The sequence below is a fragment of the Panulirus ornatus genome, chromosome 7, assembly GCF_036320965.1.
Source record: "Panulirus ornatus isolate Po-2019 chromosome 7, ASM3632096v1, whole genome shotgun sequence".
Classification (NCBI taxonomy): Eukaryota; Metazoa; Arthropoda; class Malacostraca; order Decapoda; family Palinuridae; genus Panulirus; species Panulirus ornatus.
The window spans coordinates 7,402,590-7,428,498 of NC_092230.1; the positions used below are offsets into that span (position 1 = coordinate 7,402,590).

General features: G+C 48.6%; 1 protein-coding gene across 5 annotated transcripts in view; it reads right to left on the reverse strand.

Moving 5' to 3' along the window:
* Positions 1–25,909, reverse strand: part of LOC139749401 (uncharacterized) — a 370,273-nt gene that overhangs the window by 177,295 nt on the left and 167,069 nt on the right. For all 5 annotated transcript variants that reach the window (XM_071663212.1, XM_071663214.1, XM_071663210.1 and 2 more), the window contains one exon: positions 19,371–19,526. In XM_071663212.1, the coding sequence (XP_071519313.1) occupies positions 19,371–19,512 (142 nt within the window). In that variant the 5' untranslated portion in view covers positions 19,513–19,526. The remainder of the gene's footprint in view (positions 1–19,370; positions 19,527–25,909) is intronic.

Here is a 25,909-nt window from a genome sequence, read left to right on the forward strand (position 1 = left end):
ATGGGGTCTTATCACAAAACCATAAGACTCGCCCATGCCATTGAGTTCGGTCATGGCTGGGCCATAGGAGCACAAGACTCCGTGAACTTATTATCTATAGCCACACAGTGACGTATGTGTGTGTGTGTGTGTGTGTGTGTGTGTGTCCTCTCAGCTGATTTCCATTCCCAGGACGTCCAACGGGTATGACGTGTGGACGAGGTCTTTATGTTCAAACCACCTCCCCCTTGAGAACAGCAGGACGGGACGACCCAACGATACAATGACCACCCCCGCCCCCCCACCTCCCAAAAGGCCTTTTTTGACCTAGGCTTGAAAAGTGGTCAGGTCAAGGCCTAGGTCATCCAACCCACCAGGGGAGGTCAAGGAGGTCAAGGGGGTTCGAGGAGGTCGAGATTTCCGAGGCGTTATGAAAGGGTGGTCTGTGTCTGCCATGACCCCTCCTCGCCACCCACCCCAGTACAGGCGCACGCACGCGCACGCACGTGCACGCACCCCTCCCTCAACACAAACTCCCTGGCAATACTCACAACACTGCATCCTCACCTGCACGTAAACATGAGACACTTAATACCATCACTAGTCTAAGTACAGCAATACTTACACTTTTTTTTAAGTTTTAGGGCCCTACTACTACTACTACTACTACTACACACACACACACACACACACACACCTCTTAACCACAACACGACAACCACCTTTGATCATTAGGACCACCAAACAACCACCTAGTCAACCACAGTGGAACCCCTCCAACCAGGACCTACCACCAAACTACCATACCTTTCCCCCTCAAGTCAACCACAGTGGGGAACCCCATCTATGTCCAAACGTTTGAACTACCCATTCCCCATTTTCCCCCACCTCCCTCCACCTCTGGAGCCTAAACAAGCCAACGACAGGGTAGCAGAAAGCACCAACCATCACAAACCATGTCCAGGGGCACGACCCGACTCCAGTGAGACAAGGGAAAAAAAGAATGCAATTGTATCATAACGAGAAGCAATGATCAGCTCCCTCCACTCCACTCCACCTAGAGGAAGTAATCCATTCTCCCCTCCCTCCGCCACCCTCCTACACCACATCAACTCATTTGTGGTTCATCTCCCTCGTTCTCTTGACCCTTAGGGGTCATCGAGGTCATCTGCCAGCCAAGGTCAGGTCACGACCTCTCCTCTGTCGTTAGCTTAACCCCCTTGACGACAGACACGCCCTTAACGGAGTTACAACGGCTAATGAAACATATTTAGTTCCCAAGTGCACTTTCGTGTCATAATCATATCATCAGGGGAGAACACAAGAGAGAAATATAACAGTCAGTTGATATACATCGAAGAGACGAAGCTAGGACGCCATTTGGACACTCCCAACGCCACTCCTGGACCGGGATCGGCCGCTCCCACATACCACTCCTGGACCGGGACCGGCCACTCCCACCGCCACTTTTGGACCGGGACCGGCCGCTCCCGCTACCACTCCTGGACCGGGATCGGCCGCTCCCACATAACACTCCTGAACCGGGACCGGCCGCTCCCACATACCACTCCTGGACCGGGACCGGCCGCTCCCACATACCACTCCTGGACCGGGACCGGCCACTCCTGGACCGGGACCGGCCACTTCTCTCTATTTCCCCGAAGGACGCGAGGCGACCTGTCCCACTGGCGCCCCTCACACCTTCGAACTAGTGGTGCTACTCACACCAGAGGACCTCGCTCTCCAGGCACGTCTCCACTCCACCCTACCTCACCCTCAGGCGTAATTCCCGGGTGGAAATTACCCCAGGGGCCTCCCCGCTGGAGCGAACCCTCGCCCACATAAATGCTACTTAAATTTCTAGTTCTGGGACACTTCTAAACACATCGGTGAGGCGTGCTGTTGTGGGGTAATGCGTCTCCTGGAAACACGTCCACAAATACAATGTCTAACCTATTAATACACCAACGGGTTATACTGCGACTGAGCGCATGCCCAAGTGCACTTTCGTGTAATGATCACATCATCAGAGGAGACACAAGAGAGTCGACATCAATGTGTTACACACTAACGACCCAAACCATCATAGGGTCATCACTATAATCATCCTAGCTGACGACCTGTTAACATCTGTCTACCAATCATGGTTGTAGACTATCCATCCCATCTATCCTGGCGTCGAAACCTAACGATGGTTCCTGTGATATCCATTCAAATACAACTACCTACACGAGGGAATTGTCATCAACCTAATTCTGAGCAGCAGTTCACCTATATCATGGCCTTGATATATATATATATATATATATATATATATATATATATATATATATATATATATATATATATATATATATATATATATATTCCTATGAGTCCACGGGGAAAATGAAACACGATAAGTTCCCAAGTGCACTTTCGTGTAATAATCACATCATCAGGGTAGCCACAAGAAAGAAATATAACACTCAGTTGATATACAACGAAGAGACGTAGCTAGGACGCCTTTTGGTAAACAAGTGACTATCCAAGACCATATATATATATATATATATATATATATATATATATGAAGGCCAATTTTCCGGCAGCCTACAGAGACCTTGAGAATCTGACTGGTATGTCAATTGTCCCCAGACGGTCCTCGAGCCTTGAAGGCCTGTGTACAAGCGCCTGCCAATTGTCCCCAGACGGTCCTCGGACCATGAAGGCCTTTGGCAACCTCTGCACCGGACGACAAGACGAGGAAATGGCTTCACGCCACGTGACGTCATCGCCCGTGACGCGGGTGGGAGAGGACATTGTGCAAACTGATGAAATATAGATATGAAATTGTCGAAGGTCAAGTGACTTGATATAATATCACAAGGCCATGAACATATATATATATATATATATATATATATATATATATATATATATATATATATATATATTATGTTATTTTGCTTTGTTGCTGTCTCCCGCGTTAGCGAGGTAGCGCAAGGAAACAGACGAAAGAATGGTCCAACCCACCCACATACACATACACATACATACACGTCCACACACGCAAAATATACATACCTATACATCTCAATATACACATATATATATATACACACAGACATATACATATATACACATGTACATAATTCATACTGTCTGCCTTTATTTATTCCCATCGCCACCTCGCCACACATGGAATAACATCCCCCTCCCCCCTCATGTGTGCGAGGTAGCGCTAGGAAAAGACAACAAAGGCCACATTCGTTCACACTCAGTCTCTAGCTGTCATGTAATAATGCACCGAAACCACAGCTCCCTTTCCACATCCAGGCCCCACAGAACTTTCCATGGTTTACCCCAGACGCTTCACATGCCCTGGTTCAATCCATTGACAGCACGTCAAAATATATATATATATATATATATATATATATATATATATATATATATATATATATATATATACCTTGGTAACAATAAAAAATAGGGTCAGAAAAAATATTAAACCTTTGATAAACTATTAAAACTCCTATTTTTCTCCCATCTTCCTACTCTGTCGACCAACTCGACCAAGGAGCTCTCCAACAGACCCGCTCCCAGTGTCTCCAGCCCCTCCAACCCGTCCTCTTTCGACCAACTCACCCAAGAAACCCTCAAGGGTCGTACCGTCGTGCTCAAGGGTCGTACCGTCGTGCTCAAGGGTCGTATCGTCGTGCTCAAGGGTCGTATCGTCGTGCTCAAGGGTCGTATCGTCGTGCTCAAGGGTCGTAGTACCGTCGTGCTCAAGGATCGTCCCGTCGTGCTCAAGGGTCGTACCATCGTGCTCAAGGGTCGTACCATCGCGCACAGCGGTCGTACCATCGCGCACAGCGGTCGTACCATCGTGCACAAGAGGCCAAACAATAAATCTAACAAACATAAATCATTTATTACGATAAAAAGAAAACGAAAAAAATAAAATAATCCACCAAATTTACGATGCAAATCACAACGCATCTTTTACGTCCCCAAGTTGCGACCTCAGGTTTACGACGACTTGCCACCTGGACGGTGTCTTCCCTGGACCCTCCAGACTGCGTCGCACTACCGGACTCCCGGCACAACGCAAGGGCCGGGGGAGGGGGGGCCCCCTCCACACCTGGCGGGGCACGTCAACAGCTGGGGCGGGAGGGCCCCGTGGGGTCAGGAAGACGTCCACACACGACACAAACACACACTCACTCCTCCTCCTCCTCTTCTTCTTCCTCCTCCTCTTCCTCTGTCTCCTCTTCTTCCTCCTCCTCTTCTTCTATCTCCTCTTCTTCCTCCTCCTCTTCTTCTATCTCCTCTTCTTCTGTCTCCTCTTCTTCTGTCTCCTCTTCTTCCTCCTCCTCTTCTTCTATCTCCTCTTCTTCCTCCTCCTCTTCTTCTGTCTCCTCCTCCTCCTCCTCTTCTTCTATCTCCTCTTCTTCCTCCTCCTCTTCCTCTATCACTTCTTCTTCCTCCTCCTCTTCTTCTATCTCCTCTTCTTCCTCCTCCTCTTCTTCTGTCTCCTCTTGTTCCTCCTCCTCTTCTTCTGTCTCCTCTTCTTCCTCCTCCTCTTCTTCCTCCTCCTCTTCCTCTATCTCCTCTTCTTCTGTCTCCTCATCCTCCTCTTCTTCTACCTCCTCTTCTTCTATCTCCTCTTCTTCTGTCTCCTCATCCTCCTCTTCTTCTACCTCCTCTTCTTCTTCCTCCTCTTCTTCTTCCTCCTCTTCTTCTTCCTCCTCTTCTTCCTCCTCCTCTTCTTCTGTCTCCTCTTCTTCTATCTCCTCTTCTTCCTCCTCCTCTTCTTCTGTCTCCTCTTCCTCCTCCTCCTCTTCTTCCTCATCCTCCTCTTCTTCTATCTCCTCTTCTTCCTCCTCCTCTTCTTCTGTCTCCTCTTCCTCCTCCTCCTCTTCTTCTATCTCCTCTTCTTCCTCCTCCTCCTCCACCTCCTCCTCCTCCTCCCTCTTTCAGCCCTGACCCAAACTGGTCCTCCCTCCTCCTCCTCCACCACCATGATCGCCCTCCACACCTCACCAGCAGACCCCACTCCACCTCACCTCACCTCACCTCCTCCGCCAGTCCCAATACGCCAGGAGAACCAACACAAACCCCAAAATACCACCACTACACACGGGTTCCTGATCCCACTCATGGGTTCACGATCCCACTCATGGGTTCACGATCCCACTCATGGGTTCACGATCCCACTCATGGGTTCCCAATCCCACTCATGGGTTCACGATCCCACTCATGGGTTCCTGATCCCACTCAGGGGTTCACGATCCCACTCATGGGTTCACAATCCCACTCACGGGTTCCCGATCCCACTCATGGGTTCACGATCCCACTCATGGGTTCACGATCCCACTCATGGGTTCACGATCTCACTCATGGGTTCACGATCCCACTCATGGGTTCACGATCCCACTCATGGGTTCCCGATCCCACTCATGGGTTCACGATCCCACTCATGGGTTCACGATCCCACTCATGGGTTCACGATCTCACTCATGGGTTCACGATCTCACTCATGGGTTCACGATCCCACTCATGGGTTCCCGATCCCACTCATGGGTTCCCGATCCCACTCATGGGTTCCCGATCCCACTCATGGGTTCCCGATCCCACTCATGGGTTCCCGATCCCACTAATGGGTTCACGATCCCACTCATGGGTTCACGATCCCACTCATGGGTTCACGATCTCACTCATGGGTTCCCAATCCCACTCATGGGTTCACGATCCCACACACGGGTTCCCGATCCCACTCATGGGTTCACGATCCCACTCATGGGTTCCCAATCCCACTCATGGGTTCACAATCCCACTCATGGGTTCACGATCCCACTCATGGGTTCACGATCCCACTCATGGGTTCACGATCCCACTCATGGGTTCACGATCCCACTCATGGGTTCACGATCCCACTCATGGGTTCACGATCCCACTCATGGGTTCACGATCCCACTCATGGGTTCACGATCCCACTCATGGGTTCACGATCCCACTCATGGGTTCACGATCCCACACACGGGTTCCCAATCCCACTCATGGGTTCACGATCCCACACACGGGTTCCCGATCCCACTCATGGGTTCACGATCCCACACACGGGTTCCCAATCCCACTCATGGGTTCACGATCCCACACACGGGTTCCCAATCCCACTCATGGGTTCACAATCCCACTCATGGGTTCACGATCCCACTCATGGGTTCACGATCCCACACACGGGTTCCCGATCCCACTCATGGGTTCATGATCCCACTCATGGGTTCACGATCTCACTCATGGGTTCCTGATCCCACTCACGGGTTCCCAATCCCACTCATGGGTTCACAATCCCACTCATTGGTTCACGATCCCACTCATGGGTTCACGATCCCACTCATGGGTTCATGATCCCACACACGGGTTCCCAATCCCACTCATGGGTTCACAATCCCACTCATGGGTTCACGATCCCACACACGGGTTCCCAATCCCACTCATGGGTTCATGATCCCACTCATGGGTTCACGATCCCACTCATGGGTTCCTGATCCCACTCACGGGTTCCCAATCCCACTCATGGGTTCACAATCCCACTCATTGGTTCACGATCCCACTCATGGGTTCACGATCCCACTCATGGGTTCACGATCTCACTCATGGGTTCACGATCCCACTCATGGGTTCACGATCCCACTCATGGGTTCACGATCCCACTCATGGGTTCACGATCTCACTCATGGGTTCACGATCCCACACACGGGTTCCCAATCCCACTCATGGGTTCACAATCCCACTCATTGGTTCACGATCCCACTCATGCGTTCCCGATCCCACTAATGGGTTCACGATCCCACTCATGGGTTCACGATCCCACTCATGGGTTCACGATCCCACTCATGGGTTCACGATCCCACTCACGGGTTCCCAATCCCACTCATGGGTTCACGATCCCACTCACGGGTTCCCAATCCCACTCATGGGTTCACGATCCCACACACGGGTTCCCAATCCCACTCATGGGTTCACGATCCCACTCACGGGTTCCCAATCCCACTCATGGGTTCACGATCCCACACACGGGTTCACCATCCCACTCATGGGTTCCCAATCCCACTCATGGGTTCACAATCCCACACACGAGTTCACAATCCCACACACGGGTTCACGATCCCACTCATGGGTTCCCAATCCCACTCATGGGTTCACGATCCCACACACGGGTTCCCAATCCCACTCATGGGTTCACGATCCCACACACGGGTTCCCAATCCCACTCATTGGTTCACGATCCCACACACGGGTTCCCAATCCCACTCATTGGTTCACGATCCCACACACGGGTTCCCAATCCCACTCACGGGTTCACAATCCCACACACGGGTTCACAATCCCACACACGGGTTCCCAATCCCACACACGGGTTCACAATCCCACACACGGGTTCACAATCCCACACACGGGTTCACAATCCCACACACGGGTTCACAATCCCACACAGGGTTCCCGATCCCACACACGGGTTCCTAATCCCACTCATGGGTTCCTAATCCCACTCACGGGTTCACAATCCCACACACGGGTTCCCAATCCCACACACGGGTTCCCAATCCCACTCATGGGATCACACGACACGTTAAGCCAAGCCCGGGTCAAGCGGACCCGGGCTTGGCTTAAGCAAGACATCCATGTGAGGTTCGCCCCGCCAGGTGATGCTGATCACACACACACACACACACACACACACACAGAACCTCGGCCAGCATAATTACACACACATCCCTGCATGGTGATTAAGTACTTAACTATCGCACAATGAGCGAGATCAGATACAATTCCCATAAGGTCTTTCGCCCATCGCGACGCGAAATTCGGAGTCTGAGACTTGGAGTGTTGTCGCACTTTCTTCCCTTCTTATACTGGAGGGGGACGAGACAGCGTGGCTCAGCGTTCGTCAACACGTCACTTTGTTACAGGCACTTCGTGGTGTGGCGGTGAGCGTTACTGACCCTGACGCCTTCATGGGGGCAGCCCCAAGGTCGAGTGCATGGGGTTCGAATCCGAGTTGCGGCAGTCTATCCACAGTCAACCCCGCTGTTCATCCACTCTTGAAGGGGGTGTTTAATGGGATGGCCTTGATTAGCGCCTCGGCTACTCGGACATCAAAAAAACAAACAAAAACAAAAAAACATGTATGTAACCCAGTTCACTGAAGAGACCTGCCTCCTCCAGGGCCTTCTGCGTCAACGCCTACAGGAGGGCACAATAGACTTGCCGCCCTTTGCGACACATGTCGAAATCAAATCGACTCCCTCGTCCAAAAACACGTTGTATGTAAGCCAGTTCACTGAAGAGACCTGCCTCCTCCAGGGCCTTCTGCGTCAACGCCTACAGGAGGGCACAATGGACTTGCCGCCCTTTGCGACGAAATCAAACCGACTGATTGACTCCCTCGTTGTATGTAAGCCAGTTCACTGAAGAGACCTGCCTCCTCCAGGGCCTTCTGCGTCAACGCCTACAGGAGGGCACAATGGACTTGCCGCCCTTTGCGACGAAATCAAACTGACTCCCTCGTCCTTCAAGTCTGTCGCCCCCTTATCGAACCATCCTCTCACACCCCAAAGGAACGTACGTCAACCTGTCCCACCTGAGCATCAGTGTGTCTTATATATATTCTCCTTTCTCTCATCTCAATGTATATATATAGAAAGAAAAACTATAAAAAAAACTATATAAATGCTATACTCCATCTTACCCAGAACCCTAAGTACACACAAGTACACTCCCTACACTCAGAAAGGGCTTAACAAACACACACACACACACACACACACGCGCACACACACACAAAAAAAAACACCACTTCATGCGTTGCCCTTTGACCTCAGGAAGACCTCTGACCCCGCAGGTCATGTGAGGCGAAGCTGGGAGAAAGTGTTGCCTTGTGACCTGGCCTTGCAGGCACTCCGCCCTGCTCACAAGCCGGGGGGCCCCATTCATCGCTGCTCCTGCTGGTGACATGGCCGAAGTCGACCTCGGAACACCCCAACGCCGTGCCTTATCATCACACGAAACCCTAGGTCTTCTTCCAAGGGCTTCACACTCCTTCCAAGTTGCACTCCAATCAGGAGCAGGGTACTGTGTACCTTCTTTAGGGCTGCGCTTCTGTCTGGCCACCGACGGCGATACGACATTACGAACAGACGACTTTTCACTCGCGGTTGAACCACCTACAGGTGGAGTCCGGTAACACCACCACAATCCAGCTTTGGAAAAAGGGAGTGTATGGGACACACTGCAGGCGACCTACTGACCCTATACGATACCAGGCACCTCTTGTTAAACAGCCATTAGAGGTCATTTAACCTGTCGTACGCTTACCGACGCGGCAAAAGTCCAATGTCTCCACTGCCAACTTCAACCATTTCTCCCTCTTGTTCTCACACCAACATTTGACCCTTTCCTTCCTCTCCTCCTCCTTCTTCTTCTCCTTCTCCTCTTTTTTCTTCTTTTTCTTCGAACCTCAAACTCTGTGGTGTGGTTTCTTGGTATTTTCACAACTGTAATACTCCAGTTAGAATTGGCCTTATTAAACCACATTTTTTTCCATCTGTACACACCCAAGACATGGGCCGTTCGTTCACCCTTCTCCCACGCTTTCCCTAGCTCCTATGGCGATGCGGACGTGCATGTACAACGTCGAACTGAGATTATGGCGGTGAACTGTGGGTACGAGTCGACAGATTATCTTTCCCCCCAAGCACGTAGAGACAGGTTCAAGCTTTCTACAAGCACAGGTTCAAGCTTTCTACAAGCACAGGGGATACGTCACACGTATATCTTGGTTTCATACTAGAGGGAAATCTCTCAAAGCCTTCAGTTACCCATAGATCCCCAAGGTGGAATGACGTCAGCCAGGCGATACAGAAGACGACATGGGACCGTGTGTGTGTGTATGTATGTGTGTGTGTGTGTGTGTGTGTGTGTGTGTGTGTGTCCCGACTTGACGTTACAGCTGGCAAGTTGACCCCCACCCTGCTGGGGTGGGTGGGTGGGTGGGTGGGTCACTACGAGGGGTTGAAATGGAAAGTTTTTATTTCTGAAATATTCCTCATCTTGATTTACACAGACGGAGCATTTCAGTGGGAGTGTGGATGAAGGGTACATGGTTCAAGGGGGTTAGGTGGAGGAGGTCAGTATAGAGCGTACAGTGGGTACACTACGTGGGCATAGGTGAGTGACAAGTGGGGGCCGAGTGGGGTACATGGCTAAGGGCTGGTGGAGGAGGAGGAGCATTTCAGTGGGAGTGTGGGTGAAGGGTACATGGCTCAAGGGGGTTAGGTGGAGGAGGCTAGTATAAAGCGTACAGTGAGTACAGTACGTGGGCATAGGTGGATGACAGGTGGGGGCCGAGTGGGGTACATGGCTAAGTGGAGGAGGAGGAGGAGGCCAGTATAGAGCGTACAGTGGGTACAGTACGTGGGCATAGGTGGGTGACAGGTGGGGGCCGAGTGGGGTACATGGCTATGGGCTGGTGGAGGAGGAGGAGGAGGCCAGTATAGAGCGTACAGTGGGTACAGTACGTGGGCATAGGTGGGTGACAGGTGGGGGCCGAGTGGGGTACATGGCTAAGGGCAGGTGGAGGAGGAGGAGGAGGCCAGTATAAAGTGGGTACAGTACGTGGGCATAGGTGGGTGACAGGTGGGGGCCTGAGTGGGGTACATGGCTAAGGGCAAGTGGAGGAGGCTAGTACAAAGCATACAGTGGGTACAGTACGTGGGCATAGGTGGAATGGACGGGGCCCAGGGAGCCGCTACAGGAGCAAGAGAGACCCCAGGATACATAATACATGACGGAGAGTTACAGGAGAGCGAGTGACGGCAACAGACACACGAATAACAACACCATCTGTGTCACACACAAAGGTGTGAACAATGTCACACGTACACAGAGAACCACTTGTTTACATCGTGGGTGTAAGGTGGAGGAGGTCAACACTTGTTTACATCACCACTTGTTTCACCCACCCACCAGCCCTTGGTGGAGAATGACACAGGGTGATTATCTCAGGGAGGTAATGGCCCTCGTTAACGAACGGGTGTAGTAGTTCACCGTGTGCTTAACGAGGTGGGGGAAGGGGGGGGGGGGCCACTAGGCGCTATAAAACCACTACACCACACTGCAATAAGGTCTTGAATCATGTCGGTGATTGTGGGAGGGACGACCTTATTTTGTACCATCTCAAGGGGCAAGAAGAAGCTATGGGATCGACCAGAGCCAGGTGGATGGCCTGATAAGCCAGGTGGATGGTCTGATAAGCCAGGTGGATGGTCTGATAAGCCAGGTGGATGGTCTGATAAGCCTGGTGGATGGTCTGATAAGCCAGGTGGATAGTCTGATAAGCCAGGTGGATGGTCTGATAAGCCAGGTGGATGGTCTGATAAGCCAGTACAGTACAGGTGGATGGTCTGATAAGCCAGGTGGATGGTCTGATAAGCCAGGTGGATGGTCTGATAAGCCAGTACAGTACAGGTGGATGGCCTGATAAGCCAGGTGGATGGTCTGATAAGCCAGGTGGATGGTCTGATAAGCTCGTACAGTACAGGTGGATGGTCTGATAAGCCAGGTGGATGGCCTGATAAGCCAGGTGGATGGTCTGATAAGCTCGTACAGTACAGGTGGATGGCCTGATAAGCCAGGTGGATGGTCTGATAAGCCAGTACAGTACAGGTGGATGGTCTGATAAGCCAGGTGGATAGTCTGATAAGCCAGGTGGATGGTCTGATAAGCCAGGTGGATGGTCTGATAAGCCAGTACAGTACAGGTGGATGGTCTGATAAGCCAGGTGGATAGTCTGATAAGCCAGGTGGATGGTCTGATAAGCCAGGTGGATGGTCTGATAAGCCAGTACAGTACAGGTGGATGGTCTGATAAGCCAGTACAGTACAGGTGGATGGTCTGATAAGCCAGTACAGTACAGGTGGATGGTCTGATAAGCCAGTACAGTACAGGTGGATGGTCTGATAAGCCAGTACAGTACAGGTGGATGGTCTGATAAGCCAGTACAGTACAGGTGGATGGCCTGATAAGCCAGTACAGTACAGGTGGATGGCACGAAGGGGTTGTAGGTGACGACGAGGCCAAGGCTTAATCAAGGCTGTATTCCACATGGTTGTGGATCACCGAGGGGTTAGTGGCTCCACTTGTGGAAGAAGAACAAACCACTGTCGTAAGCGACCACCATCCACCCACCACACGCCACCTTCCTGACCCATGTTTCGAATGTTGAGTAGACAGAGGCCACATTAGACGGGGGCCACAGTAGACAGGGCCGGCCACAGTAGACAGGGCCGGCCACAGTAGACGGGGGCCACAGTAGACAGGGGCCACAGTAGACAGGGGCCACAGTAGACAGGGGCCACGGTAGACAGGGGGTCACAGCAGACAGTGTCACAAGAGACAGGGGCCACGGTAGACAGGGGCCACAGCAGAGGGGGCCACGGTAGACAGGGCCACGGTAGACAGGGCCACGGTAGACAGGGCCACGGCAGACAGGGGCCACAGTAGACAGGGCCACAGTAGACAGGGCCACGGTAGACAGGGCCAAGGCAGACAGGGGTCACAGTAGACAGGGGCCACAGTAAACAGGGCCACGGCAAACAGGGGCCACAGTAGACGGGGCCACGGTAGACAGGGGGGGCCACAGTAAACAGGGGCCACAGTAAACAGGGGCCACAACAGACAGGTCCACAAGAGACAGGGGCCACAGCGTTCTAGCCCCTCCATTTCCAAAGCTCCTGTAACTCTGGGTGAGAGAGAGAGAGAGAGAGAGAGAGAGAGAGAGAGAGAGAGAGAGAGAGAGAGAGAGAGAGAGAGAGAGAGAGAGAGAGAGTTTTATCAACCCGCCTGGGCCACGCCCCTTCGCACGCCCCGCCCCGCGCCCCCTTTCGCACACCTCGATTTCCCCCCCCCCCCCCCCCTTTACGGCGAGACCTTCGCTTTAACAAGCCATTTGAGTGATTATGTTGTTCGATTTGGCCCACTGAAAGATATTCCCCTCCTGCACCCGACCCTAACGACCCTAGCGACCCTAACTACCAGGCTACACGAGGCACGCCCCGGGGGAAGGGGGGGGGGGGCAGGTAGGGCCACCACTGACCTGACCTGACCTGACCTGACCTGAGCGATAGGTGATAAAGCCATTGCCAAAAGCCTTTTAATGCTATTGGCCCAACACACGCTACTGCCAACCACACCCATCAACCATCGCCCTTAACCACCATCAACCAACGCCCTTAACCATCAACCAACGCCCTTAACCATCGCCTTTAACGCGCACCCTAACACCTCGATCGCCACACCCACTCAACCACAGTTAGGGCGACGTTCGTCCTGGGAATGATGAACGGGATGTAAACATCCCCTTTGAGGGCGACGTTCATCCTGGGAAAAACGAACGGAACTGGATGTAAACACCCCCTATATCTCTTTGGACCCGTGTTGTTCTCTGAGAACGGTGGTTCGATCCCCGCTTTTGTGGGATGGAGGTTGGGGGTTTGGGGGGTTGGGGAGGGGTTGGGGGTTGGGGGAGGGTTGGGGGGTTGGGGAGGGGTTGGGGGGTTGGGGGAGGGTTGGGGGAGGTTTTGGGGGGGGGGGTGGCGGACGCGAAGGTACTACGCCAAGGTCAGGTCGTCCAAAAGACTGTGGGCGGGTTTTGGGCATGACCTCAGGTACCTGGGCGATGAATGACCTGGACTGATGAAGTACCTGGGCTGATGAAGTGACCTGGACTGATGAAGTGACCTGGACTGATGAAGTGACCTGGACTGATGAAGTGACCTGGACTGATGAAGTGACCTGGACTGATGAAGTGACCTGGACTGATGAAGTGACCTGGACTGATGAAGTGACCTGGACTGATGAAGTGACCTGGACTGATGAAGTGACCTGGACTGATGAAGTGACCTGGACTGATGAAGTGACCTGGACTGATGAAGTGACCTGGACTGATGAAGTGACCTGGACTGATGAAGTGACCTGGACTGATGAAGTGACCTGGACTGATGAAGTGACCTGGACTGATGAAGTGACCTGGACTGATGAAGTGACCTGGACTGATGAAGTGACCTGGACTGATGAAGTGACCTGGACTGATGAAGTGACCTGGACTGATGAAGTGACCTGGACTGATGAAGTGACCTGGACTGATGAAGTGACCTGGACTGATGAAGTGACCTGGACTGATGAAGTGACCTGGACTGATGAAGTGACCTGGACTGATGAAGTGACCTGGACTGATGAAGTGACCTGGACTGATGAAGTGACCTGGACTGATGAAGTGACCTGGACTGATGAAGTGACCTGGACTGATGAAGTGACCTGGACTGATGAAGTGACCTGGACTGATGAAGTGACCTGGACTGATGAAGTGACCTGGACTGATGAAGTGACCTGGACTGATGAAGTGACCTGGACTGATGAAGTGACCTGGACTGATGAAGTGACCTGGACTGATGAAGTGACCTGGACTGATGAAGTGACCTGGACTGATGAAGTGACCTGGACTGATGAAGTGACCTGGACTGATGAAGTGACCTGGACTGATGAAGTGACCTGGACTGATGAAGTGACCTGGACTGATGAAGTGACCTGGACTGATGAAGTGACCTGGACTGATGAAGTGACCTGGACTGATGAAGTGACCTGGACTGATGAAGTGACCTGGACTGATGAAGTGACCTGGACTGATGAAGTGACCTGGACTGATGAAGTGACCTGGACTGATGAAGTGACCTGGACTGATGAAGTGACCTGGACTGATGAAGTGACCTGGACTGATGAAGTGACCTGGACTGATGAAGTGACCTGGACTGATGAAGTGACCTGGACTGATGAAGTGACCTGGACTGATGAAGTGACCTGGACTGATGAAGTGACCTGGACTGATGAAGTGACCTGGACTGATGAAGTGACCTGGACTGATGAAGTGACCTGGACTGATGAAGTGACCTGGACTGATGAAGTGACCTGGACTGATGAAGTGACCTGGACTGATGAAGTGACCTGGACTGATGAAGTGACCTGGACTGATGAAGTGACCTGGACTGATGAAGTGACCTGGACTGATGAAGTGACCTGGACTGATGAAGTGACCTGGACTGATGAAGTGACCTGGACTGATGAAGTGACCTGGACTGATGAAGTGACCTGGACTGATGAAGTGACCTGGACTGATGAAGTGACCTGGACTGATGAAGTGACCTGGACTGATGAAGTGACCTGGACTGATGAAGTGACCTGGACTGATGAAGTGACCTGGACTGATGAAGTGACCTGGACTGATGAAGTGACCTGGACTGATGAAGTGACCTGGACTGATGAAGTGACCTGGACTGATGAAGTGACCTGGACTGATGAAGTGACCTGGACTGATGAAGTGACCTGGACTGATGAAGTGACCTGGACTGATGAAGTGACCTGGACTGATGAAGTGACCTGGACTGATGAAGTGACCTGGACTGATGAAGTGACCTGGACTGATGAAGTGACCTGGACTGATGAAGTGACCTGGACTGATGAAGTGACCTGGACTGATGAAGTGACCTGGACTGATGAAGTGACCTGGACTGATGAAGTGACCTGGACTGATGAAGTGACCTGGACTGATGAAGTGACCTGGACTGATGAAGTGACCTGGACTGATGAAGTGACCTGGACTGATGAAGTGACCTGGACTGATGAAGTGACCTGGACTGATGAAGTGACCTGGACTGATGAAGTGACCTGGACTGATGAAGTGACCTGGACTGATGAAGTGACCTGGACTGATGAAGTGACCTGGACTGATGAAGTGACCTGGACTGATGAAGTGACCTGGACTGATGAAGTGACCTGGACTGATGAAGTGACCTGGACTGATGAAGTGACCTGGACTGATGAAGTGACCTGGACTGATGAAGTGACCTGGACTGATGAAGTGACCTGGACTGATGAAGTGACCTGGACTGATGAAGTGACCTGGACTGATGAAGTGACCTGGACTGATGAAGTGACCTGGACTGATGAAGTGACCTGGACTGATGAAGTGACCTGGACTGATGAAGTGACCTGGACTGATGAAGTGACCTGGACTGATGAAGTGACCTGGACTGATGAAGTGACCTGGACTGATGAAGTGACCTGGACTGATGAAGTGACCTGGACTGATGAAGTGACCTGGACTGATGAAGTGACCTGGACTGATGAAGTGACCTGGACTGATGAAGTGACCTGGACTGATGAAGTGACCTGGACTGATGAAGTGACCTGGACTGATGAAGTGACCTGGACTGATGAAGTGACCTGGACTGATGAAGTGACCTGGACTGATGAAGTGACCTGGACTGATGAAGTGACCTGGACTGATGAAGTGACCTGGACTGATGAAGTGACCTGGACTGATGAAGTGACCTGGACTGATGAAGTGACCTGGACTGATGAAGTGACCTGGACTGATGAAGTGACCTGGACTGATGAAGTGACCTGGACTGATGAAGTGACCTGGACTGATGAAGTGACCTGGACTGATGAAGTGACCTGGACTGATGAAGTGACCTGGACTGATGAAGTGACCTGGACTGATGAAGTGACCTGGACTGATGAAGTGACCTGGACTGATGAAGTGACCTGGACTGATGAAGTGACCTGGACTGATGAAGTGACCTGGACTGATGAAGTGACCTGGACTGATGAAGTGACCTGGACTGATGAAGTGACCTGGACTGATGAAGTGACCTGGACTGATGAAGTGACCTGGACTGATGAAGTGACCTGGACTGATGAAGTGACCTGGACTGATGAAGTGACCTGGACTGATGAAGTGACCTGGACTGATGAAGTGACCTGGACTGATGAAGTGACCTGGACTGATGAAGTGACCTGGACTGATGAAGTGACCTGGACTGATGAAGTGACCTGGACTGATGAAGTGACCTGGACTGATGAAGTGACCTGGACTGATGAAGTGACCTGGACTGATGAAGTGACCTGGACTGATGAAGTGACCTGGACTGATGAAGTGACCTGGACTGATGAAGTGACCTGGACTGATGAAGTGACCTGGACTGATGAAGTGACCTGGACTGATGAAGTGACCTGGACTGATGAAGTGACCTGGACTGATGAAGTGACCTGGACTGATGAAGTGACCTGGACTGATGAAGTGACCTGGACTGATGAAGTGACCTGGACTGATGAAGTGACCTGGACTGATGTAACTATGTGACACAATATGTAACTATGTGACACAATATGTAACTATGTGACACAATATGTAACTATGTGACACAATATGTAATTATGTGACACAATATGTAACTATGTGACACAATATGTAACTATGTGACACAATATGTAACTATGTGACACAATATGTAACTGTGTGACACAATATGTAACTGTGTGACACAATATGTAACTCTGTGACACAATATGTAACTATGTGACACAATATGTAACTATGTGACGCAATATGTAACTATGTGACGCAATATGTAACTCTGTGACACAATATGTAACTATGTGACACAATATGTAACTATGTGACACAATATGTAACTATGTGACACAATATGTAACTATGTGACACAATATATAACTATGTAACGAAACGTATCAATCATTTCCCCCCTAAAAATAAGTTACGTTACTTAAAAACATCACAATACACTAAGAAAATTCTACCATTGATACATTTAAAAAAAAAATACATGAAACACAGACAGCAAAAGTTTATTTCTTCGCTACTCTCTGTGTCTCAGAGACGAGGAAATGTACCACAGAATTCCACAGAATTGACAGACGAGTCTATCAATACAGAACAGACATAACATAGCTGGATAGAAAGCATATATCACCACTATCTATTCATCTCTCTATGTATTTATCTATCTATCTATCTATCTATCTATCTATCTATATATATATATATATATATATATATATATATATATATATATATATACATACAGATATATGTTGGAAAGGATCACAATTTTGCGCGTGATCAAGTATATTCCTATGAGTCCACGGGGAAAATGAAACACGAAAAGTTCCCAAGTGCACTTTCGTGTAATAATCACATCATCAGGGGAGACACAAGAGAGAAATATAACAGTCAGTTGATATACATCGAAGAGACCAAGCTAGGACGCCATTTGGTAAACATGTTTACCAAATGGCGTCCTAGCTACGTCTCTTCGTTGTATATCAACTGAATGATATTTTCCTTTCTTGTATCTCCCTTGATGATATCATAATTACACGAAAGTGCACTTGGGAACTTATCGTGTTTCATTTTCCCCGAGGACTCATAGGAATATACTTGATCACGCGCTAGATTGTAATCCTTTCCAATATATATATATATATATATATATATATATATATATATATATATATAGGTAAACATCATTCGCGTAAGGGCATATAATTCCCCCAGGTGACCGGCTTCCACGGCTGACCACCCGCTCATGTTATCAAGACACGACCAAGTGATGGTGTATAACACATCTCTTGAGTTTAAGCCGCTGATCTGTATTTCAACCAGTTGGAGACTTACAACGAAGATGAACAATGCCAGTTGTGGCCAATGTTCATTCGGTATCTTCACAAAAGTTTTCTAGCCACAACAATGTGTCTGTTGAGTAAAGAACGAACCGAATGGAATGGTGTCTGTCGCTGCTCAAATCTTCGTCTATGCCAAGATCTTTCAGCGAGGACTTACACTGTGGTTATGGAGTGTCTGACACCTCTATGACAAAAAGGATTCCATTTTCGTAGCTTATTCCACACAGCCAGGACAGCATTCAAGATGAAGTAATGCATAATCACAATGCATAATTTACACTTATTTCCTTCGTGTATTACAAAGCATTAGGGCAACCGTATGTTAATACCCTTAGTGTAACCAGTACCCAATCCATAACCCCTAGTCTAACTAGATGGTCCGGACAGGAGCGAGTCCCTCCATTCTTCAAACTCTTGTTCTCCTCCCAATCACACACACACTTCTTCAATGCAGATCCCACATTCAAAAATTATAACCCCAAGTCTAACTAGATGGTCCGGACAGGAGCGAGTCCCTCCATCCTTCAAACTCTTGTTCTCCTCCCAATCACACACACACTTCTTCACTGCAGATTCCAGAATCAAAAATCAAACCGAACCTATTTTATCGAAGTCGCTTATAGTCAATGACATTATGACCATATTCTGTGTTGACCTACGGGGTATGGGCAGCGAAGGCTTGACCAAGAGTAGGTCAAGAAAAGGGAGGAAAGGAGAGGTATGCATGACCCCTATATGCATGACCGGGCCCTTCCCCTCCCCTTCGTGCAGGTAAACAGAAAGGGCACCCAGGTACCTACCTTTGGGCATGCCACAGGGGCCCTTTGTCCTGAAGGTGTCCAGGAAGTCCAGGTTGTACTTTCGGGCTGGGGGGAAGGTCAGGGCTACGTGGGCTTCGGCCACCCCCACCAGCGTCGCTAGGGTTACCAACCACACAGCCATCTCTACAACATCACCTTGAAGAAAGAGGAGAACCCAGTGTTACCAGATCACATTGGAATGTTAATAATATCAAGTTACATATATACATATCAAGTTACATATGTACATATCAAGTTACATACATACATATCAAGTTACATTTATGCATATCAAGTTACATATGTACATATCAAGTTACATATATACATATCAAGTTATATATGTACATATCAAGTTACATATATACATGTCAAGTTATATATATACATATCAAGTTATATATGTACATATCAAGTTACATATATACATATCAAGTTACATATGTACATATCAAGTTACATACATACATATCAAGTTACATATATACATGTCAAGTTACATATATACATGTCAAGTTACATATATACATAACATGTTACATATATGTACACCTAGTTGCATATACAGATTAAGTTACAGATACATATTTAGGCTACAGATGCACATCAAAATACATATACACATCACGTTACGTATACTCAAGTTTCATATACACATCAAGTTACATATACACATCGTTACATATACACATCAAGTCACATATACACATCAAGTTGCATATACGCATCAAGTTACATATACACATCAAGTTATATATACACATCAACTTACATATACACATCAAGTCACATATACACATCAAGTTGCATATACACATCAAGTTGCATATACACATCAAGTTGCATATACACATCAAGTCACATATACACATCAAGTTACATATACACATCAAGTTACATATACACATCAAGTTACAGGTACACATCAAGTTACATATACACATCAAGTTACATATACACATAAAGTTACATATACACATAAAGTTACATATACACATCAAGTTACATATACACATCAAGTTACATATACACATCAAGCCACATATACACATCAAGTTACATATACACATCAAGTTACATATACACATCAAGTTGCATATACACATCCAAGTTACATATACACATCAAGTCACATATACACATCAAGTTAAATATACACATCAAGTTACATATACACATCAAGTTACATATACACATCAAGTCACATATACACATCAAGTTAAATATACACATCAAGGTACATATACACATCAAGTTAAGTATACACATCAAGAATAACAGAAAAAAATAATATATAAACAAAAAATTTGTTGATGTGTTTGGATATAAATATTGTGAGGCAGGAGGTCATATACATCTGTGCAGTGAACGTTACGACCCTTGAGCACGAAGGTACGACCACCCCTCCCCCTACGACCCTTCAGCACGAAGGTACGACCCCCTCCCCCTACGACCCTTGAGCACGAAGGTACGACCCCCTCCCCCTACGACCCTTGAGCACGAAGGTACGACCACCCCTCCCCCTACGACCCTTCAGCACGAAGGTACGACCCCCTCCCCCTACGACCCTTGAGCACGAAGGTACGACCACCCCTCCCCCTACGACCCTTCAGCACGAAGGTACGACCCCCTCCCCCTACGACCCTTGAGCACGAAGGTACGACCCCCTCCCCCTACGACCCTTGAGCACGAAGGTACGACCCCCTCCCCCTACGACCCTTGAGCACGAAGGTACGACCCCCCCACGACCCCTAAGGCTGTGATGGCTTCGTCTCCTACCATACCCTACCCTTAAGGGCCAGACGAAACGACCCCTTAAGCTCCAATGATCCCCCAGCGGAGTCGTACTGCCAAATCAAGTCGTACCGTTCGCCCTGTCCAAGGGTGGTGGGGTGGCGAAGATAAAATTCATTTTTTCTTCTTTTCTTATTTTTTCGGCCCACACGCGCGAGAGACGCGCGCGTCTGAATTGGCACTCGCGTGCGAAATTGAGTGAGAATAAATTCCTGCGCGTGAGAGAGAGAGAGAGAGAGAGAGAGAGAGAGAGAGAGAGAGAGAGAGAGAGAGAGAGAGAGAGAGAGAGAGAGAAATTAAAGGGTGCGAAAGAGGTAAATCTTAGAGTATAAGAGGAGTTTCATTACACACACACACACACACACATTAATATATATATATATATATATATATATATATATATATATATATATATATATATATATATATATATATCATATATATATATATATATATATATATATATATATATATATATATATATATATATATATATATATATTATATATTCATATATATATATATATATATATATATATTCATATATATATATATATATATATATATATATATATATATATATATATATATATATATATATATATATATATATATAAAACCTATGGCAATACCACGTAGTCACCCCCTCCAACCCATACAGGTCTATAGAAAACGGGACGCTGGGTCCAGACTGTCTGGAGTGCGACGCGTCGCAAACGTACAGGTGTGGGAGTGAGGTTTCCACACGTCGCCAAGTGGACGTAGACCACATCTTCACGCCTAACTGCGCACACGACAGCGGTACGACGCCGCTCCAAGACGGGGGTACGACTCGTGAGCACGACGGTACGACTTAATGATACGACGCTTGAGTACGACGGTACGACTTAATGATACGACGCTTGAGTACGACGGTACGACTTAATGATGCGACGCTTGAGTACGACGGTACGACTTAATGATGCGACGCTTGAGTATGTCAGTACGACTTGATAAGACGCTTGAGTACGTCGGTACGACTTAATGATACGACGCTTGAGTACGACGGTACGACTTAATGATGCGACGCTTGAGTACGACGGTACGACTTAATGATACGACTCGTGAGCACGACGGTACGACTTAATGATACGACGCTTGAGTACGACGGTACGACTTAATGATACGACGCTTGAGTACGACGGTACGACTTAATGATGCGACGCTTGAGTACTTCGGTACGACTTAATGATGCGACGCTTGAGCACGACGGTACGACTTAATGATACGACGCTTGAGTACGATTGTACGACTTAATGATACGACGCTTGAGCACGACGGTACGACTTAATGATACGACGCTTGAGTACGACGGTACGACTTAATGATGCGACGCTTGAGTACGACGGTACGACTTAATGATACGACGCTTGAGTACGACGGTACGACTTAATGATGCGACGCTTGAGTACTTCGGTACGACTTAATGATACGACGCTTGAGTACGACGATACGACTTAATGATGCGACGCTTGAGTACGACGGTACGACTTAATGATGCGACGCTTGAGCACGACGGTACGAGTTAATGATACGACGCCTGAGTACGACGATACGACTTAAGACATTGGTGAGTGCCCTAAACACGTCGGTACGACCCTGGCGTCAGACGAACGACCCTTGGGTATGAAGGCGTGACCTCTGACCTACCACATAGTTAGGTCAAAGACCAGGTCATCAGAGCTGAGGGTCGTACGGTCGTGCGAGCCACACGGGTCGTACGTCAGGGTCGTATTCAAGGATCAAACACTGAAGTGCAACCACGAAGGACTTTGAGGAGGGGGAGGGGGGTAGGGGGTGGTGGTTTACGGGGTATGGGGTGGTGGTTTACGGGGTAGGGGGTGGTGGTTTACGGGGTTGGGGTGGTGGTTTACGGGGTAGGGGGTGGTGGTTTACAGGGTAGGGGGTGGTGGTTTACGGGGTAGGGGGTGGTGGTTTACGGGGTAAGGGGTGGTGGTTTACGGGGTAGGGGGTGGTGGTTTACGGGGTAGGGGGTGGTGGTTTACGGGGTAGGGGGTGGTGGTTTACGGGGTAGGGGGTGGTGGTTTACGGGGTTGGGGGTGGTGGTTTACGGGGTAGGGGGTGGTGGTTTACAGGGTAGGGGGTGGTGTTTTACGGGGTAAGGGGTGGTGGTTTACGGGGTAGGGGGTGGTGGTTTACGGGGTAGGGGGTGGTGGTTTACAGGGTAGGGGGTGGTGGTTTACGGGGTAGGGGGTGGTGGTTTACAGGGTAGGGGGTGGTGGTTTACGGGGTAAGGGGTGGTGGTTTACATCTTAATATTTAAAGGGGGGAAATACATCATTTCTCTCTCTCTCTCTCTCTCTCTCTCTCTCTCTCTCTCTCTCTCTCTCTCTCTCTCTCCCTGTGTGTGTGTGTGTGTGTGTGTGTGTGCAGGGAGAGGGGGGGGTGTGTAATTATCGGCCACCCCTATTTTCTACCCCCCCCCCCTTCCTCTGTGGGAGTGGAGGAAGGGGAATAGGGTGAGAGAGAGAGAGAGAGAGAGAGAGAGAGAGAGAGAGAGAGAGAGAGGGGGGGGGGAAGAGAGGACAGGTGTGCAAAGTCCAATCCCAACACCTGTCTTAAACGAGGCTAATTAGCAGTTAACGGCCGTTAGGATACTGTCACGCAAACCACCCCCCCCCCCAAACAACCCTACCATTTCCCCCCCCTTCCCCCTGCCACCCTCACCCTTCCCCTCACACATACTCCCCCCACCCCACCACATCCTCCCCTCTCTCCACCCCACCCACCCCTCCCTCCACCCATCCACCCCTTCCTCCACCCCACCCACCCCTCCTCCACCCATCCACCCCTCCTCCACCCCACCCCACCCACAGTCATATTGCATATGTACTTAAAAGTACATACTAATGCTGACACTCTCCCACACACCCCATCCCCCATCATTAACGACCCTCCAAGAACCACCACTAATTACCCACTGGCCTTGCAATTAGCCAATCACCTTCCCCCTTCCCTGCTTCTAACCACCGTTTGGCTCGCCCACAAGCGGTGGGGGGGGGGGGGGGTGTAGCCAGATACCGCCAGCTCCAAATATGAAAAAAAAAACTAATTTACAATTTACAATTTACAGTTTCCTCTCTGTTAATCCGGTAAAAAAAAAACCTTTCACAACCACCTCATCATAGGCTCGAAAAGCAATATAGGCTAACTACAATTTTCATGAGTGTAAATACATCTCATACGCAATTTAACCTTGTAAAAAAAATAAAATAGAATAAAATTGATGTTTCAAAGCCTTAAACAATGTAAAGTATACATCATTTACATAGAAACTATGTCATTACGACTGTGAAGGGTGTAATTAGGGCATGGTCATTAGGAATACATAGTATGTAATTAATGAGGTCATAATTAGGGCATGGTCATTACGAATACATAGTATGTAATTAATTAGGTCATAATTAGGGCATGGTCATTACGAATATATAGTATGTAATTAATTAGGTCATAATTAGGGCATGGTCATTACGAATATATAGTATGTAATTAATTAGGTCATAATTAGGGCATGGTCATTACGAATATATAGTAATTAATAAGGTCATAATTAGGGCATGGTCATTACGAATATATAGTATGTAATTAATGAGGGTGTAATTAGGGCATGGTCATTACGAATACATAGTATGTAATTAATTAGGTCATAATTAGGGCATGGTCATTACGAATACATAGTATGTAATTAATGAGGTCATAATTAGGGCATGGTCATTACGAATACATAGTATGTAATTAATGAGGTCATAATTAGGGCATGGTCATTACGAATACATAGTATGTAATTAATGAGGTCATTAGCAGAGGGATATGTCATTAGAGACGAGGTCAACCAGGATGAACACTGGGGGGGGGGGGTTTCAAACATGAACAATACACGCCCCCCCAAACCACTCTGTACCATTCGTTCAATAGTTAACAAGATAACTTGACCTTTGACATGGCCTGTAAGGGGGTCAAAGGTCAGGTCAAGTCAGGTCAGGTCAGGACCATCCACCCCCCTCCCCCACAGTGCCTCATGACCCCCCCCCCCCCCAACGAGAAGGTCGTACAATTACACTCGTTCAACCACACACACACACACACACACACACACACACACACACACTCGAAACACGAACGTATTATACCTGGGCTCAGTTACCAGAAACCGTTGGGTAACGCGTTTCTTTTCCGAGGAGTAACGGTGGCCCGAATGGTCTTATGAATACTCACATGCATTATGACCTTCCCACGCATGACCTCACCAGAAGTAGTTAGAAACAGCAGACACACTACGAGCGATCATGTATCGAACCTATGATGTAAGACACTCTTTTTTTTCAACATTATCAAGTGTTGTGCTTTATATATATATATATATATATATATATATATATATATATATATATATATATATATATATATATATATATATATATATATATATATATATATAATCGCTGTTTCCCGCGTCAGCGAGGTCGCGTCAGAAAACATACGAAGAATGGCCCATCCACTCATACACACAGACAAAGGCATTTGGACGATTTTTGCAGGGAAATAATGCAAATGAGTGGGAGATGCATAAAAGAAAGAGGCAGGAGGTCAAGAGAAAGGTGCAAGAGGTGAAAAAGAGGGCAAATGAGAGTTGGGGTGAGAGAGTATCATTAATTTTAGGGAGAATAAAAAGATGTTTTGGAAGG